The sequence below is a fragment of the Ochotona curzoniae genome, unplaced genomic scaffold (assembly GCF_017591425.1).
Source record: "Ochotona curzoniae isolate NIBS_2020 unplaced genomic scaffold, NIBS_Ocur_1.0 contig_517, whole genome shotgun sequence".
Taxonomy (NCBI): Eukaryota; Metazoa; Chordata; class Mammalia; order Lagomorpha; family Ochotonidae; genus Ochotona; species Ochotona curzoniae.
The window spans coordinates 4,706,077-4,724,441 of record NW_024466454.1 but is presented as its reverse complement, the minus strand read 5'-3'; the positions used below and the strand labels follow the sequence as shown (position 1 = coordinate 4,724,441).

The following is an 18,365-nucleotide window of genomic DNA, read 5'->3' as shown; positions in this document are numbered from 1 at the left end:
CAGTGTGTGAGCACCTGACTGGAAAACAACATCCCATAGTAGACGGCCTGGGTTCAAGTCCTGCTTCCAATTTAGGCTTCCTGCTAATATGCCTGCTGGAAGGCGGCAGATAATGGCTCAAGTACTTGAGTCTCTGCTACCCTGCTACCCACAGGGGAGACCCAGGCTGAATCCTAGATTCCTGGTTTCTGACTGGTCCAGCCCTGACTGCTGCAGGCATAAGGAGAATGAGCCAACGGACAGAAGCTTGCTCTTTCTGTTAAAAATAACGTCCCACTAAGAACAAACATGGGGGACCAGTACGGTAGCCTAGTAGCTAAAGACTTCACCTTGCATGAACAGGGATATATGGGCGCCGATTCTAATCCCGACTACTCCACTTCCCATCCAGCTCCCTGCTTGTGGCCTGGGAAAGCAGTCGATGATGGCCCAAGGCCTTGGGACCCTGCACCTGCGTGGGAGACATGGAGGAAGTTCCTGGCTCCTGGCTTCGGATCGCTCAGCTCCAGCTGTTGTGGCCACTTGAGAAGTGAGCCAGCAGATGCAAGATTTTTCTCTCTGTATCTCTCTCTGTATATCTGCCTTTCCAATAAAAATAAATATTTTAAAATAATAATAAACGTGGAAGTTTGGGAACTAGTAAGATCTAGGTTTGCTCTGACATCTCACTTTGCTGAGTCATATTGCGGAGGATCTGTAAAGAGAGGTCAACATTGCAGGGTTGTCTCATAGAATACATCTCCAGTACCACACCCTGCACTCGGCCCTAGGGTTCCCCAAATGGCCCCCTTGATCTTCGCCTGCATCCATTACCTTCATGGTCATGATGGCGTCATTTAGTCACATCACAGGCCTGACCTATGACCAAGCTCTATCCTGAATGTGAGAGGGCGGGCTGATTTAGTGACTTTGTGATCCCAGCAACTCTACAACAGAGCCCTTGGGATCATGAAAGAGAACCGTTGATGCTATTTTCAAACCAAAACTAAATGTAAGTTTTCCAGCACAATGCAGAGGGGAGAGGAGGGTAGGGCTACATGGCTGACAAACAGGCTGCCAAAGGCGCTTGGATGAAGGCTTTCTCAGTGGGCCCGGAAGAATCCCCACGTCCACAGCCAAAGTCAAGTTCACAGCAGCACAGAGAAGTAGTTCAGCCCGACCCGTTGGCTTTCAGAGGCCACAGAAATCACCTTGCCTTGCAGCAGACATCATCAGCTGAGTGAGACTTCAGGGTCAATCATGGTCACTTATCTGGCCTGTCTGCTGGCACCATGCAAACACAGCGCACTCTGTTGCTAAGGTTTTCAGATGCCCAGGAATGGAGCAAGGCTTTTTGCAGGGCCAGCACTTTGCGGCCCTCATGGGGCCTCAGGTCTCCACCTCAGCAGGATTAGGCAAAGCCCGACCCCACCACTGTCACCATCCCTGCCTCCACTCTGCAAAATCAAACTAGCAGGCACCCTGCTTCCTTCTTCCTCCCTCTGCCCCCCCAAAAGCCCCTCACATCTCTCCATGGCTTGTGTCACATAGTCCATCAACTTCCACAGATCTGCAGCTATCAGCTGGCTCCTTCTAGAAATTCCCACCTCCCTACTGGCCCCACAAAGGGTAGCTGGTGTTGGGTCCCGGGAACAGCCTGGAAGGCAACACTGACTGTTCTCCTCAATACAGGAAGGAAGGGATGAGAGAGCTTTAAGGTTTTTTAATTTGCTTGAGAGAGTTAAAAGGAGGGACACACACACACCCCTTGCAAAGCAAGCTGGTTTACTCTCCAGATGGCTATAACAGCCAGGGTTCGGCCAGAGCAAAGCCAGGAACAGGTGGCAGTTTCACCTGCGATACCACAATGCCAACCAACGCCATGAGATGTATTTGAGACAGAGGCAGAGGCTGCCCTTACAAACACTCATAAACAAACAATACATTTATATTCCTTCATAGATAACTTCTGCTAATGATTTATGATACATTTTACCAACCTTTCTCATATATAGTATTTTTTCTAAAACAGATATGTTTACATACTAGATATACCACATATGTAAACTTCATATATTAAATATACTTCTCTCCCATGGTGCTTCTTGTTCAACACTTTATGGAAGATCTCTTAGGCCAATGTATATGAAATCCAGATGAAATGCATTAGCTGTTTGGGGCTGTGGAATCAGTCAAAGAATACCTTCTTGAAAAATACTTAGGCTGAACAGAGCACAGCTCCTTGCCATGTGTTTCAGCCAGGTTACAGCTCAAGGAGAAACGCTTACCTCACAAAACCTGCTGATCCTCAACAGCTGTATTTACTTGGGGATTGTGTACCCTTAGACTGATAGAGTTCTTCCACTCTCCCCTCTCCTCCTTTACTTTTCTCCTGCACTAAGGCATGAAGTTCCTACACACAGCCAAAACCACAGAGTCAACTCAAGGCTTGAATTGAGATGCACAAATGGGCCCAAATGCAGTGTGGTTAACAGAGTCATGGAACCATGTGTTCACATTCTACACAATGATGCTCTCACTCACAAGCCAAATATGCTCGCCCACCTGAGGCCCCACCTGGAGCTTGCTGAAACCTGATCACGACTCCCTGTGTCGCTCATTCTCCCTGACCTACCCATCCCCACCACGCACGCATATACTTGGCCACAGACAGCGCAGCCTGCAGCAGGGATCGTACAGCTCTGGCCACACCTGTGACTCAGAAGGGACGTGCAGGAGCTGGAGGCAGACAGCAGGGCCTAGCTGCAAGGCCACCCACACACCCTCAGCTTCCAGTCAACTCTCACAGTTTCCTCCCTGGGCAATTGAGAACCAGAGGGAAGCCAGTGAGAGTCTCTATGCACAGTGTGGCCATACTCTAACATCTCGTGTTCCCCAGGTCTCAACAGCGGAGGCCTCAGCTCTCACACTCGTGTGGAATTCCATGGTCACCACCTGCCAGCAGAAGAGCCGGGCAGGCCGGGTCCCCCTTGGGAACAAGGGAATCACTGATTCCCCCTCCTCCTGATGTTTACACTGTGGCTGCTGTGGCTGGTAGGGCCACCCTCCTGCCTTACCCCTTCTCTGGTGGCCAGTATCTCATCTCAGGGGTGGTGGCAGATGACAGAACCTACAGCATCCCAAGCTAAGCACGTTCAGCTAGGATGACAGCCAGACCTACTCCACTCCCTCCAATCATCTTCCAAGGAGAGACTACAAGGAGAAAGGCAGGAGCTGCACTTTCCCATGAGCTATGTGCAACATTTTCATTAGAGGCCGGAGTCTTTAACAGTGACTATTTGGCTAACTGGGCCAGGCTCTCCTTAAATGAGGATGAAGTTCTAGATCGAAACCTGGTCTTCCCTCCATCTTTCCACTCCCCTTGACCTTCCTGAGTACCCACACCAGCTCAGGGTGTCATTCAGCCCAGCTCCCTAGGGGCTGGAAAGTGCTTGGGGGATGGTACCTGCACAGAAGCTTTCCCTGCTAGAAAAAAAAAACTGTCACATCACTGTCAGTTGCTGCACCATAATGCCCTACTCCCTCTCATACGAGTACAAAAACGGACCAGCAACCTGTGCAGACAGGGTGAAAATTTCTAGACAGACACCAAGGGTTAGTGTCTATGGCTTTTGGCAAGCCTGCTCAGGTTACCTTGCATAATCATTCTTATGCCAGTATTTGAATGAAGGGGAGGAGTTTCTGAGTGATTCCTTTTCATTGCATCCACCTGGAAACCTAACCACCCATTTACAGACATGAAGGGATGAACTGCATATGATTTTGTCTCTAACACAGCCAATCTCCCTTGACACAAACATTTCCATAGCATGCGGGACAGCTTAGGACCGGCGGCAAAAATGAGTAGGTTGCACAGCCATTGCAGTGGAACAGTGGCAAAAGCATACCACCCTCTACACTGATTGGTAAGCAACCTGATCTTTGCAGCTTCCTGCTCAGGAAATGTAGCTCAGTGCGGCTAGGACGGTGGGGCTTGAGTACCAGTTCCAGCGAATTAGGATGATGGAGACCCCAGAAACGCAAAATGGAGCAATGGAAGGACTTGGGGGCACTGGAAACTGGGTCATGTACCCCTGACCCTGGGCAAACCACCCTGACAAGCAGCAAAGTTCTGCAGTGGGGCACCCCCACACCTGCCAGCATTGCTGCCACATGACAACCCCTGCCACAAGTGACTTGCCAAGTGTCCAGTCTGTTCTCCACAGCCACGTGTGATTGGCTGGACACCAGAACTCCTAAGTATCATATGCCTCAGATGTGCCTTCAAGCCCATCAAACTGGCATTTCTCCTTCCAGAAAAACCCAATGTGCTCCTATCCCAAGGGCTTGGGAAATAGGAGAAACCTGGATAAACGCCTGTTTCTGGGTTTCTTGGATCTGTTGCATCTCTCCAATCTCCTGCATCCTTAGGACTATCTTATTGCAGGGTTTCGGATTATGCCCTGTCCAAGGGTACGAGGAGGTGTTTCAGAAAGTTCATGGAAAAAGAAAAAACAGAATTCAAAGGTAAGCATTTTTTGGTGTCCAAAACTTTAAAATCTGTGCACAGAAGAGGGTCTTCAAAACATGGCAAGGCATTAGGAAAAAATGATCCGCAGATTTCAAAAAAACTTTTGCACTAAAAGAAACTTGGCTTTAATTCCATTTTTTCCACAAACTCTTTGAAGTGCCCTCGACTCCCCTTAATCACATTATGGGCAGCATGGAGAGTCTGGGCACACAACTCCTGCACCCTTTGGAAAGCTGGCACCAGCTCACAACACGACAGTGCATGCAGAAGTCCCCTGTCCCAAGCATGCTCCTAGCATCGTGGAGGTCTTGTCTCTTACCTGCTCATTACTTTCATGGTTTCCACTGTCTCTGCTTGAAACCTGACGCCACATATGCTTCATCCCAGAAGTGAAGGGACGCACACAGAAGGTGTGTGTGGCCACCCCGCTTGTCCCTCAGTTCCCTGGCTACACAGCTGTGCTCACAGGTGGGGCTGCTACCACAGAGCCAAGCTGTAAAGCTGTACCCCTGCACAACTAAACCCACTCCTCTACAGTTTGAGACAAGGCTTTTTCCTTAATCCTTCACTCTGCAAGCTCCTTCCCCCACTCTTTCCACCACCACAGCTCTCCTGCTTTAGACCTCTGTCCCTCATTAGGCCTCCAAACACACTTAGACCTGGAATGTTCTAAAGCTTTTCCTCTAGAAACCACAGTTATATCCTGTGGCTGCCTCATTATTGTACTGCTTCCTTTTCTTTCTCCCCACACCTTGGAAAGCTGGTTTCTCTCTCTTCCAGACCTAAACACAGCCTGTTTTTGTTCCATGGGCTTTTGTATCTTCAGGGCTCTAAGATGGTAGAAGACCTGAGCATGCCTGAAGAGGAGGAAACTGAGTATCCTCAGCTCACAGGAAACAAACACAGGCCTTCAGCCTCCATCAGCACACAGCCCTTCCCACCACAGTCCAGGCCTTCTTGAATGCTGGCTGCCGTAAATGTCACCTTGCTCCCAGCACCAAGCACGGAGCCAAATCAGAGCAGAAAAACTCATCATCTGCCACCCAAGATGGCATGGCCTTTCTATGATCAGGAGAGGGTTCTGTTGTAGCCACTGGTCAGAGGAGGTGAAAGCAAACCTTGATGCCCTTGAAAGAACAGGTGTACATAAGGCAGCTATGGAAAGGGAGGTTGGATCCTGGTAATGCCCATATAGGGCATGCAGTGTTTCTTCTCTTTGAGAAGAGAAAGGGCAGCTGAGTCACCTCTGGCCTGGGGCAGGAGGCCAGTGACTTTAACACGGAGGAATTAGGGGGTTTCCCTGTCTGGTGCACTCCAATAAATCTACCTGAGGCTGGCTTGCTCCACTTCTGAGGCTGAGATACGGGCAGGCAAATGACCACAGAATTGAATTTCACTGCTGTTTCTGATGCTAAGCACACAGGGTTCGGAGTCTGTTAGCAGCCAGTACCTGCCAGTCAGCAGCATGAGAACTGGAAAATCAGGCAAGGCAGGGGGACAGAACAAGGCAGTGAACAAGCAGGAGAGTCAGCTCTTCTGCCCAGGGTTTGCAGTCCCGGGCCACCTTGGCAGGCCCAGGGCACAAGCACAGTTGAGCTGAGTACTTACGTGGCTCCTTTTGCCTTCTTCATCTCCCACAGATGTGACCACTGTCTCGGAAAAGACCATCTGTCCAGTCTGGTTGTTGGTTACCTACAGGAGGACAGGTAAAAGGAAAGTGAAACTGAAGAAAACCCGGGCAAATCCCACATATTGGTTATTCTTTAGTTGTTTCCCCATCCCATTGCCACCTTATTCTGAAGCAAGAGCATGCAGTTGATAGGCAAGTGTCCACTGTCCCTTTCTGAGTCCTCCTGGTGGCCACCATGTGCCCAGCTGCCTAGGTATGGTGTGGAAGACAATGACAGAGCTAAAAGGAGGGTGGACAGGGCTCGCCACAGAACCCAACCCCTGGCACCTGCTCAGCAACCAGGGCCACTGATAGCATTCTAAGAGCTCAATGCCAGCCACCTCTCTTTGTAATGTGTTACAAAGCTGGTGTGGGCTGACATCTTTCCCGAGAAGACAGCATTTTTCCATGGCTGCAGCCCCACTCCTTCCTCTGTAAATGGTTTCCTGCCACTGAAAAAGTGCCAAGGTACCACAGAGATTGTGACAGCATTTCTCCACCTGTTGCCTGCCTTGGATTCTGTAACTAGGTGCAGGTGCAAAGCACCTCAAAGCTAAATCCCACATGGAGTCCAGGCAATTCTACCCCTGTCAAAAGTCATGTCTACTGTTTGACTTGGCCTAAGAGCTAAGGCATCTGTGCGTGAGCTGTGGTTCAATTGCCAAAAACCACCTTGTATATCATCGTGGAACATTCATCTTCCCTGATTCACCATTTTCTCATTTCTGCAGGATTTTCAAGCTCCGGGAGCTGGTAGCCACAACTTTCGCGTGGCTTGCAAGAATCAGTTGGATCCTAGTTCTGAGGTGGCAAGAACTGTCTTCCTAATCATGTGTTTATATCTTGAACTGTCATTCTTCTCCCCCCAAAATAGAAGGGAGCTTCTTCCTCCCTACAATCTTTTTACAGGATGAATCATTCCTACAAATTTTTGAAATTCTATAGTCTTGTAAGGATGGATTGCCTCACTTCTCAGAACCTTAATTATACTATTATAGATTTTAAATCTCTAGGAGGAGATTAAATATATATGTTTTCCAACTGTTTCATTGCTGCACAGCCTCTTTTTTCATGAAGCACTGCACAAGAAGTGGTGTCCCGTGGAACCCACTTGACAACTTCTACTCTCTATTGATCAAAGACAATTTAGCAAGAAAAATACTTGCTTCTGCCCAGGCCTTGACAGTCTGCAAGGATTTTTTTTTGAAAACTTATTTATTAAAAAATTAGAGAATAATTTATTGCTATCAGAAAGGCAGACAGATGTTTATCCACTGGTTCACTCCCCAAATGGTTGCAATGGCCAGAGCTCAGTCTATGCAAAGCCAAGAGCCAGGAGCCAGGAGCTTCTCTCTGCATGTCCCACACAGGTGCAAGGTCCCAAGGCTTTGGGTCATCATTTGCTGCCTTCCAAGGCCATAAACAGGAAGCTGAATGGGAAGCAGAGCAGCCAGGACATAAATTGGTGCCCAAATGTAATGCTGGCATTTGAAGGCAGAGGACAGCCAATTGAGACATCACACTGGTCCCCAAGGAACTTTCATATAATTCATGTTATGTGATATGTATCATTTTACCATGTAGATGCTGATATCCTCATTTCCTAAATGCAGTTAGCAAGGACCAGGACATTTGAGCATTTTTTGAAATCACACTAGTTATTGGAAGGACCCACATTCAAGTCCTCCGACAATCACGGGAAGCACTTTAGGGAGCAGCTGAAATCATAGGCTAATTACTGTCAGAAAGGATGACTTCACCTTGGCTTTGACAAGAACAAAATAACCCCTTTGGAAACAGTTTCCAGCCTTCAGATGAGCAATGTTAAAAGATTCCATTGAGCTGGTGAACTCATTCATTCGCCGGGGTTTTGGGAGGGAGATACACTCAAAAGCTGTTGCATTTAGCTGGGCCCTTCCCTCCACAGCGGGAGAAGAGCCACACAAAAGCTACATTATGGTCAAGGCAATGGTCTGTAAGAATTGACCCCCTTTTGCTTGATGGCACAGCAGCACTACTGTTCCCATCAAGTAATTACCTGGACACCTGAACAATCGCTGGGCTCTTTCCTGGAGAGCCATTGTGGCCTCGACATTCACAAAAGAAGTCTACTCAAGACTTCTAACAACAACCCTGAGCATGGCACATAACACATAATGGCATCATTTGCCCCGACACCACCACTCAGGAGACGTATCCCAGCAGGACGGGCTAATGCTGGATTCCTCTGGTTTTACAAAATGTTCTCCAGCAAGCCAGAACAGGGATCAACATGTTTGTTCCTTATGTAAGATATCACACCAAGGAACACTGAATTCAGGTAGAAGGTTGGAGGAGGGGAATGTCTGCTATTGAACAGACAACCAGCCAATAAATGAGTACTTGAGCTCCTGGTGGGACAGAATTCACACAAATCCCTCCAAAGGAAGCAATGGGGAACCATTCACCACCATACATCTCTATTTCAACTCCCAACTGAGCTGCACATAAATACACACAAGATACATTCTTCAAATTCAATACCCGGGCAACAGCTCTATAGACATGTGTTAGCTTCCTCTTTACAGATGATAAAAACCCTGGAACATTCCTTTGCAATTGGACTGGCAGCAAGCCTAAAGTTAAATTTGCTGCCTAAGAGCAGAAGCAATTCAGGCTCCTGATCCAACCCCACCCCCAGTCAAACAGCACCCTCACCCCCTCTGCTTTCTCTTCTGTACTTGACTGTTCTCGTTTGTGTCTCTGGCTTGTGTGTAATAAGGGCCGCAGTCCTCTGAGCGGTGGGCATCGCAGAAGAGGAAGCCAGTCACGAGCATCCTTACCTTGTGGATTTCTCGGTGCAGGTGGATAGTATTATTTCCGACCTTGGTTTCTGTATTGGTCTCGTTGTGATAGCTGGCGGGCAGATCAGCCAGGTTTATTTCCAGAGGTGTTTTAGCAGCAGCTTCTTCTGCCTCCATCTGTTGGATCAATGAATTTTACTAGCCAAACTGCTTTTTCTTTTTACAAAGGGGAGTCCGATGACAAAGAACAGTGACCATGACAGATGCCATTAATGGAGGACCCACTGGGTCCAAAAAGACTTTGTAATTGATACTTTGAGAACTAGCCTGTAAACCCTAGCATCTCCCTGGGCAGTGGGTGCTAACAGGGAAACTTAGGCTCCATGGAGTCTGCATCAATTCCAAGACCATCAGTGAAGGGCAGAGTCTGGATCTGAACATATTTCCACATGTAGATGCTACCAGTGTCCTGCCATCTACCGGTAGCCTAATCTGGAGACCGCTGACCATGCCAACATCTGGCCCAGAACATGGTAGCTTTCTCTGGCCCACAGAAGCAGGTTCAGTCTTCATAGACCTCCAAGTGCCAGGAACCCCTGAGCAACATGGAAACAGGCTAAGGTGTGTGGCTTCTGTAGTTCACGATGGGACTGAACCTACAGCCCCTCATGGCCCTTCTTCTCTTCCATCCCATTTGCCAACTCCCACTAGTACATTCTAGGATCACACTTCTCAAATACATTGTTGGGTGGCAGGGGCACAGGGACCTCCCAGCAGATGGTTCCTTATCCTCTGCAGCTGTGGCCACTGTTAAGATCCCTTCCCCACCCCACCACTTGGGGACCCTTGCAGAGGGTGAGTTGCTGAGCTCTCGAAGTCCACATCCCTGCTAGCTTTTACAAATATCTGTGCGTCTGCCATGTTTCTGAAGCCACTGTCTCAAACCCTCCAGCCTCATCTACCCCCTGAGTCTCAACCAGACACATTAGTGAGCTCCTGTTCTACTCCCAGATGCAAGTCCCTGCCCAAACCCTGCTAAGTAACAAGTCCACGTGAGACTGCTTCCTAGCTGTCTAGACCCAAAAGAGGTCACATCGCAGACCAGCTCAGCCAATCAGATATGCTCTAGGAATTCACAATGAGAGACACAAAGAGAAGCTCTCCTTGGGGGCTGGCAATTTTCCAATCCTGTTATCTTTGACTCTGGGCTATTTTTATTCCCTAATGAAGCCTTCACAAGTGCTTTCCTGTTTTAAAGACATCTCTGTCCTCTACAACTGCGGTACTAGCCCAGTCTCCCTGCCCTTTCTGCCTCACCGACTAGAGTTGCGGAGCTGGGTGGATGTGGGTAGGAATGTCCTGCCTCTATGCAGCAGAAAGTGAGAGTCTGGTAGGGACTAAGGCAGGACTAAACACAGCAGGACTCAGTTAGACATCGCTGGGTACACAAGATAAGCACTGGATGTTTGCAGCTAGATCACAGAATTGACGATCAACCATCATCATTGTAACAGCTCCCTTGTTTAGCGAAGCCTGAGTCGCTGCACCAGGTACCTTAAATATTCACAGCCACGTGTGAGGAGGGTAGAAGTGACCCCACTTCACAGATAAGAGGCAGGCAGGAGCTTCCTAACATCATCTTGTAACCAAAAGTAGCAATACATGGATTAGGACTTGGATAGGTCTGACTCCACAAATCCCGTGCCTTTCTCAATGCACTCACACACAGAGTCATCTGGTGAGTATGAAGAGGGCCTCTTGGGGGCCTTTAGAAGCAAGCCAGGGTTTTGGAGAAGACAGAAGAAAGGGCTCAGGAAGAACCCAGTGGCAGCCTGGATGTGTGGTGCATGCTATGGGCTGCAGAGGAGGCCCCTCAGGGGTCCAGGTATAAATGGCAGGGGGTAGGGAGTGGCAGCAGGGTGCAGGAGAGGTCAGGAGGCAGACCCAAGGGCAGCTCCAAGGAACAGGCTGTTAGCCCAGTTCTCAAGCAGGTGAGAATATCAGTCACACAGATCAGGCAGCTGGGAAATGGGCACATTTATAGACATACCTGGCACCCTCCCACATCTGCTAAATTAACATTTCTGGAAATGGGACCCCCAGTGTCCAGGAACCACTCAGGTGATTCTTAGTGCTTCCCATTCCTCCCCTCTCCCTGCTGCCAAGAAAAGACTCTATTCTGGGCCCTAAGAAACTGCAGAAAATTCTTTTTTAAAAAAAAAACCAAAACCAAAAAACAAACAAGCAAAAAAACTACCTGGTAAATTATATGGTAACTTTGAAAGCAAGAACTGGCTAGAAGCAAGTCCTGGAACAGGCAGCTACATTGGGGCAGGGGGAGGAGGCTGTTTCTAGGTGGTCCCCAGGTAAGGCAGGCTGTTCTGTTGTTATCAGAGTTTGCACAGTGGGAAGTGCCAGGGTTCTGCAGTCAAACCAGAGTGTCTGATCCCAGAGTAGCCACGTGGCCTTGGACAAGACACCCAATCCCTCCACAACTCTGCTTGCTCATCATCAGATGAGGATGATAACACTTCGTAGAGTGGCTAGAAACACTAAGGATCATGAAATCCAAGAGCCTGCCACAAAGCAAATACATAATGATATTGTGCTTTGAGACAACAGTTTCAGAAGTGGGATGAGCCGCCAGTGAATAGCATGCGTGTCAAGAGTTTTCCAATGAAGTAGAGAAGAAAGAAAGGAGCCAAGAGTGGAGACAGATGGACTTTGTTTTTTAAATCAAGTGATCCTGGCATGTTTCTCGATTGGAAAGACTCAGCTGGAAAAGATGAAGAAACTGCTGATCCAGAAGGAGGGGGAATGTTCGCATGTTTTTTAAAAATCCCACTGGAACCCAAACTCTACAGTCAGGCTTTCAAACTACTGTCAAGTTACCAAGTCTAGAGAGTACTATGAGTTGAGCAGGTTAGCTTTTTGTGAAAACCTCCCTGCCTCTCCACCAGTGGTTATTTCAACAGAATGAGCTAACAGCTCCATAACAGCACCACAGACTAATAGTAGAGTCTGCAATGGAAATTCCAACCACAACTATTACAGCCACCACTGAGAGGACCTGGGCCTGCAGCAAGAGGAGTTGCTTCAGGGGGAGGGATGTGAATGCTGACCCATGGCCCTTGGAGTGGGTCCATTCTGTGTGTCTGGGGAAGGGGTACCCAGTCGGAAATGCACTGGGGGAAATCCAGTCTTGATGGGAGGGACGGGTCAGCCAAGAAGAACTCTCTAACATATGCCAGTGACCGAGGTGCCAATTTGGGTAGAAGACATAGTAACCCAGAGGGAAAGGTCCAACAGGAGAAGCTGCTAGGCAAACCTTGTGGGGGCTGGCTTCTCCCAGGACCAGTTCCAGGAGGTAGAGTCAGCTGGAATATATAGCATGTCAGAAGTTACTTGAAAGCAGATTCATGATGCAACTATATAAATAATTAATGTGTCTGGCCCCTCTTTGTGTTCCTTCCCTCAGAAAACAACTAAATGGCAGCTGCTCTGTGCTTGTAAGATTTAAGGGGCTTTCTGGAAGTCTCTTTTACCATACTAGCAACTACCCTCTACTAAGAAGGTATTCTGTTCTATTCAAATCACCATTTCTGCAATGAGTACAACAGCTATTACTTATTAAAGAACAGCAAGCTCATGGGATCTCTACAACAGTAGCACAAGGAAGCTACTCGTATATACCTATGTTGTTTAACACTGGTTTTAGTGTCCTTCTATTTATTTTTAATTCACGAGGCCATCATAGACCAAGATCCACTAGTTCACTCTCCCAATGCCTGCTATGGCCAGGACTGGAGCCAAGAACCAGGAATGCAATCCAGGTGCACCCTGTGGGCAGTGCTGATTTAACTGCTAGAGTCACCACCTGCTGCTGTAATCAGAGTGTGCACTGGCAGGAAGCTGAAAGTGGGAGTGGATTCACACAGGGAATCCAGGCCATGCAGCATATAGCACACAGGGGTCCAAATCAGCTTCTTAACCAGTGTCAGATGGCTAAGGCAGCTTTAACTCTCACCCTCTCGCTGAATTCTCCCTTTATTCTAAGGGGTGGATGTTTTTCTTTCAAACCCCTGAATCCCACCACTAAAGAGTGACAGTGTCAAGTCTAAGTGAAGGAAAGTGGATCCTCCTCCCACCTGCCAGTTCTCCTACCCTAACGGTGCTCAACCTCTTTCATCCTGTCCCCATGCCAGCAAGAACACTCTGTGGGCAACAGCTGCTGACTGAGGCAGGGGACAGTCACCCCATCCTCTCATGGCACAGCCTGCCAGCCTATACACACAGGCATCCTGGCACAGCCTGGTGTGGGTCACTTCCCAGGAGCAGACACAGCCACCACAGTCTGCTGTAATCCATGGGGAGATGGAAGAGACCCCGGCTGCTCTCTCCCTCCACAGGAGCTGACATCAGAGGCCCCAGACACGAACTCTCCAACCTGTCATGCATCCTGGTCACATGCATGCAGCGAGGACCTAGGAAGAGTCAGGACTCGAAGGGTGAGGAGCTCAGTTCAGTTTGGAGACTCAGAGTTAACCATGCTGGGGTCGATCTGATCCCTCTCTCTCACATTTTGGAAAGGCAAAGCACTTGAATTGGCATCTAGGCCTGACCAGAGAACTTTTAGGTGCAGTCGTTCAGGTCACTGCTGCCCAATCCAGCATCCTCTAGGCTGCCAGCTGATTATACTGGGATGGAAGAAGAGGCATTCCCAAACTGCACGGTGCTGGGAGTGTGCAGGTGGGAGGGGAGGACTGTGGGGGAGGCTGGGGCAGGGGAAAGCAACCTTCCTCAGCAGACAACAGCCAACGACGTGCAGGGCTTTGCTGGCCTCACCAAGGACCTGTGGAGGCTGGGACAACTGGGCTCTCTCTGATTCTTTCTTAAGTGAGATGGCTTCTCCCCGCAAAACAGGTGTAGATCAACACTGACCAGGCTTGTCCATCTGGGCACCAGGGACAGCTCCCCACATCAGGATGGGGTGTCCTGCACCCCTGGCAGCCTACAGGGGGACCTACCAGAGAGGGTAGAATAGGATGCCAGTCCCAGCATTGGCCCTGGGAAGTGAGCGAAGGAAGCAGCCAGCAAAAGCCAAGCCACCATATCAGGTATTTGATAACAGCCGCTACATCATGCCCACTACTGTTCACCAAGTGCCCACATTGATATCCATGACACTGAATTCTCACAGGAAGCTGAGGGTGAGGCCAGCACTGTCAAGTGGCAGAGCAGGGCTGAAAGCTGGGACGGGAACCCCAGAGTAACCTCTCAACATGCTCACCGACCACCCTGGGATTTAGGGTTCTTATCTGCCTTCCCTGTCCCCCACCAGACTGAGGGGAGGCAAGATGGCCCAGAAAGAAAGCTGGCAAAGCTGGGCACTTGGTCACTTTGTCTGGACAAGCATCCCAAGTACACCTCCAGGAGGTAGCATGCGCTCAACGCCCACAGCTCCAACGTGGAACTGCTGTGTCCCCAGCAGCTCCAGCGCTGCACCCTGGCTCCTGGCTTCTATGGCCTTGAGAGCACCAGGCACTACAGGCAGTGACCAGAGACATTTGAAGACCACGGCAGCGTGGTGACCCCGGCTGCTGGGCGGGGGATGGGGAGGTGTCCAGTTGGAAACTGTGGATCAAGACCTCCAGGCAGGAAGGCAGCACCAAGTGGAGTTGGGATCCGGATCTTAGACTGTCGTCAGTGGCGAGAGGCAAGGTTCCCCAGCAGGTGCTGCAGCCAGGACCCCGGACCCCGCGCCCTTCTTGGTTGCACCCACCTCCTCCACTGCGCTACGCAGTTTGTGCTGCGTGTCCTCCATCAACTCCTCCACCTCGCGGAACATCTCGTTGAGAGTGGCCTCCTCCTGCGGGTAGCTGAGCGCCGGGCTTGGCTCGCCCGGAGCCGAGGTGGCGGTGGGCGCTGGCGCGGGGACCGCGGGGGCCGCCGCCACCAGCAGCATGAACAGCACCGCGCGCACGAGCCGCCGCATCTCCGTTCTGCGCCCTCGGCCGCCGCCTGTGGGTCGGAGAGCACGGTTAGAGGCTCGCGGAATAGCGAGCCCCGGTACAGCGTACTGGACCCCTTAGCCCCGCACCAACCCTCCTTTTCATCAGAGCGGAGCAAACAATTTCCTACGGGTTCAGCTACGCGACCCTTCGGGACAAAGGCGTCCCCAGCAGCTCCAGCGCTGCAGCCTGGCTCCTGGATCCCTATGATAGTTCACCCGCTCCTAGTTTCTACGCTCAGCTCTGAACCTCCTCACCGGAGCCACCCAACCCGGGTCTCCCTCACCTACAGCTCCCTTCTCCCGTTCCACTGCATTCACCTCAGCTCCGTCCTGGGTTCCCTCCCCAACGGGACCAAGACGCAGCTCCAGCCTGCTGACCTCCACTCCCTTCTTTGGCCTCTGCTCGACTCTGTGGTGGTGGGCACCGCACTTGGCGCGCTCCGCCCTGCCCCCACCCAGGCGAGACCAGGCTGAGTCGCTCCAACCCCGCCGCCTCCTCTCACTCACCTCGACTGGACGGAGCTGCTTCTCCCACTGGACCCGTCTGAGCCTGGGCGCAAGGCCGACACCAAGCCGCCGGAGCCGGAACGTTAAGGAGGACCGGCGGCGGGTGCGGAGCGCGGCAGGGATGCAGCGTCGCTGGTACCCGGTCTAGCCTGCAGCCCGCGCTCCGCCCCGTAGGAGGAGCGGCCGCCCAGCCATTGGCCACGGAGGCGCCTGCGACCTCACCCACGCGCCTGCCCCTGCCTGGGTCTCGGTCATCTACTGGCATTGCCGCCTTGTTCCTCGCATCTCCCATCCCGCGCAGTTCCATCCGTAGCTACACGAATCCCAGGTGTCCGGCCTGGGATTCACCATGGCCTTTCCTTAGCCTCTGCAAGGCGACTTCTACCCAGCGATGGCGCCGGCTTGGAGGATACCCCTAGCCCATGGCCATCCCGGGCTGGCCTTGGGCTCTCTGGTGGCTCCCACAAAGTTCTAGTTCTAGGCCAGCCATATGCTGGAGGGCCACATCACAGGGTCACAGCTGGGGACTTAGTTCATGGATGAAGCAAGTGGCAGTGAGGGGCTGACCGTTGCTGAAATCGACCTAGAAAGTCAGATACTGCCCAAGCAGCTTTGCTGCTCGCTGTCCACTCTCCAGGGATTAGTGAGTCTGCGCCCAAGAAGATGTTTATGGAAGTGATATTTACAATGGCGAAAAACAGCAGGAGAATTGGATGAGCTGGAGTTTATACAAACACCAGGCTGCTCTAGGAAGAATGAGCTTAGGGAGCAACGGCCTTAAATCAGGAAATCACAGTGGATGGCGAAAGACGATTTGCACAGTGAGATAGATGCATGCCATACTATTGTGTGCATTCAAACCACACGCACACAATCGTTTAGGTTGCCTGTGGATCTACACACGCAGGCACGTGGGTCTTGTTTCAGGCTGGGCAGCAAGGCTGGGGAAGGGAGGGTCCTTAGTGGCACTCACAGCACTGTTTCTTTAAGACAGAGAATGCAGCAGCAAAGAGGAATCCTGGAGCCAGTGTCCATGGTATGCCTGAGTGATCACCACAGTGGGCCTGTCCACTGCAGGGAGATGATATGCCTCTTGTTATTTCTCGGTTATTTTGAAATAGTGGGTGAATACGGTGGTTAGAGAAAAGGGAAAAAGTAAAAGGAAACCATCCTCAAGTCCAAAATAAATGAAAGAAACACAACCAAAAAGCCTCTTATATAACCTGGCTGACTTAGAAATGCCCGCCCCCAGCCGAAGCCCAGCGGTGGCCTCCATCACCACCAGCAGAGTGGGGAGGCGTCTACTCCAGGCTGGGCTCTTCTGTGGGTAGAGCAGCTTCCAGCTGTGAGAAGGGTGGGTGGGGCTGAGCAATGGCTGATGGGGGCATATCAATGGATCTTCCCACATACACCTCCCCAGCATTTCCAGGAGTGAGAAAATAGACCAGGAAACCCAAGATACCCAGAACACAGAGGCAGACATATCTGGACAGAGCAGCGTTACTCTCTGGCTTTCCTTTTAAAGCTGTGACTATTCGCAGGCACTGGACAATGGGAGGGTTGAATACACATTTCCTTCTCTGCTTGCTTCTCCCTTCCACTTCCAACTACATGGAACATAACTTGGCAAAACAGAACAGCATATCCACACAGCCAGGTAGAGCCCCTTTGCCCAGCCTTGAGGCTGTACATGGTGCTTGCCCCTGTAACCATCTCCTGTCCGCCCAGCCCCTGCAGAAAGTGAGCCCTGGAGGGAGGTGTGTGGAACAGACAGACTTCAATCCACAGTGCCGCCAAGAGACAGGTGAGTTTACGCCAGGTGGTAAAATGGAGGAAAAGACAATGAGGAGCCGACAGCAAAAGGAAGAGAGGGCAATAATGTAACAAAAATGCTTCTTTACAGATAATTCATCTCTGATGCCATAAACTCTGTTGGAGATGAGAAGCCAAGTGGTACCAGCCTGGGGACCACCCCCTGGAATGCACCAGGGCTGACATCTGAGTAGAGCTGGACCTACCTCAGTCTGGCTGGGAATTTGAAGTTGCTCAAAAGAGAGTCCCAGAGAAGGGTCCATCCTCAAGGAGCTGAGTGTGACAAGGAGAGACACAGAATAGCTGTTTCATTCCAGGAAGCTCTTCTGGGTTGCAGTTCATGGTGATCTTTCTGAGGCCCAGCCTCCACATCTGCCCTTACACTCTGTAAGGTGTCTTTGCATCCTTCCCACACTCTGTCCTTCCTCCATATCCCTGGGGATGGGTGTCAGGAACCCCTGTGCATCCCTTGTTCTCTGGATGGTCAAGTCCCCCAAATGAAGTGGTCCAGCACCATATTCTTTAAATTCTCTCTAGATTATGATACCTAAGGCTATGCAATCTCTGTGTAAACTGCCTGTTGTACTGTATTGTTCAGGGAATAAATGTAAGAGAAGTCTACACTGTTGAGTACAGATGCAATTTTTTAAGATGTTTATTTTCACTTACTAGAAAAACAGTGACACAGAGAAAGACCTCTTTCATCATTGGTGCATTGCCCAGTTGGCCATAACAGTCAGGACTGATTCAGGCAAAAGCAGGGAGGCCTGAAACTCCATTGAATCTCCCACCTGGGTGACAGGGAAGTTGAATCAGAAGCAGAGAGCCCGGGATTTGATCCTAGGGACTCTGAAAAGGATGCAGATGTCACAAGTGGGGTTTATCCTGATATGTCACAGCACCTGCCCCCCAGATGTAGTTTTTGAGGCTGAATATTCTCTCTGGGTGGCTGAATTATCCCATGAGGAATCACAAATGAGAAAGACTAGCTATACTTTTCCTTTTGTTCACGTTCAGTTTAGTGACTTCTGACTTTAATCAGACTACACTGACTTAGGCACCGATCATTCT

The 18,365-nt window shown here is 50.4% G+C and overlaps 1 protein-coding gene across 2 annotated transcripts in view; it reads right to left on the bottom strand.

Annotated features, from left to right (window-relative positions):
* The window catches only part of DKK3 (dickkopf WNT signaling pathway inhibitor 3), a 35,327-nt gene extending 20,350 nt beyond the window's left edge, over window positions 1-14,977 (bottom strand). Inside the window, exons 1-3 of one of the 2 annotated variants that reach the window (XM_040988952.1) lie at window positions 14,745-14,977; window positions 9,002-9,139; window positions 6,119-6,202 (exon numbers count right to left, since the gene is read on the bottom strand). In XM_040988952.1, the coding sequence (XP_040844886.1) occupies window positions 6,119-6,202; window positions 9,002-9,139; window positions 14,745-14,957 (435 nt within the window). In that variant the 5' untranslated portion in view covers window positions 14,958-14,977. The remainder of the gene's footprint in view (window positions 1-6,118; window positions 6,203-9,001; window positions 9,140-14,744) is intronic. The other variant, XM_040988953.1, reaches the window with a different exon arrangement.
* Between the last annotated feature and the right edge of the window lie 3,388 nt (window positions 14,978-18,365).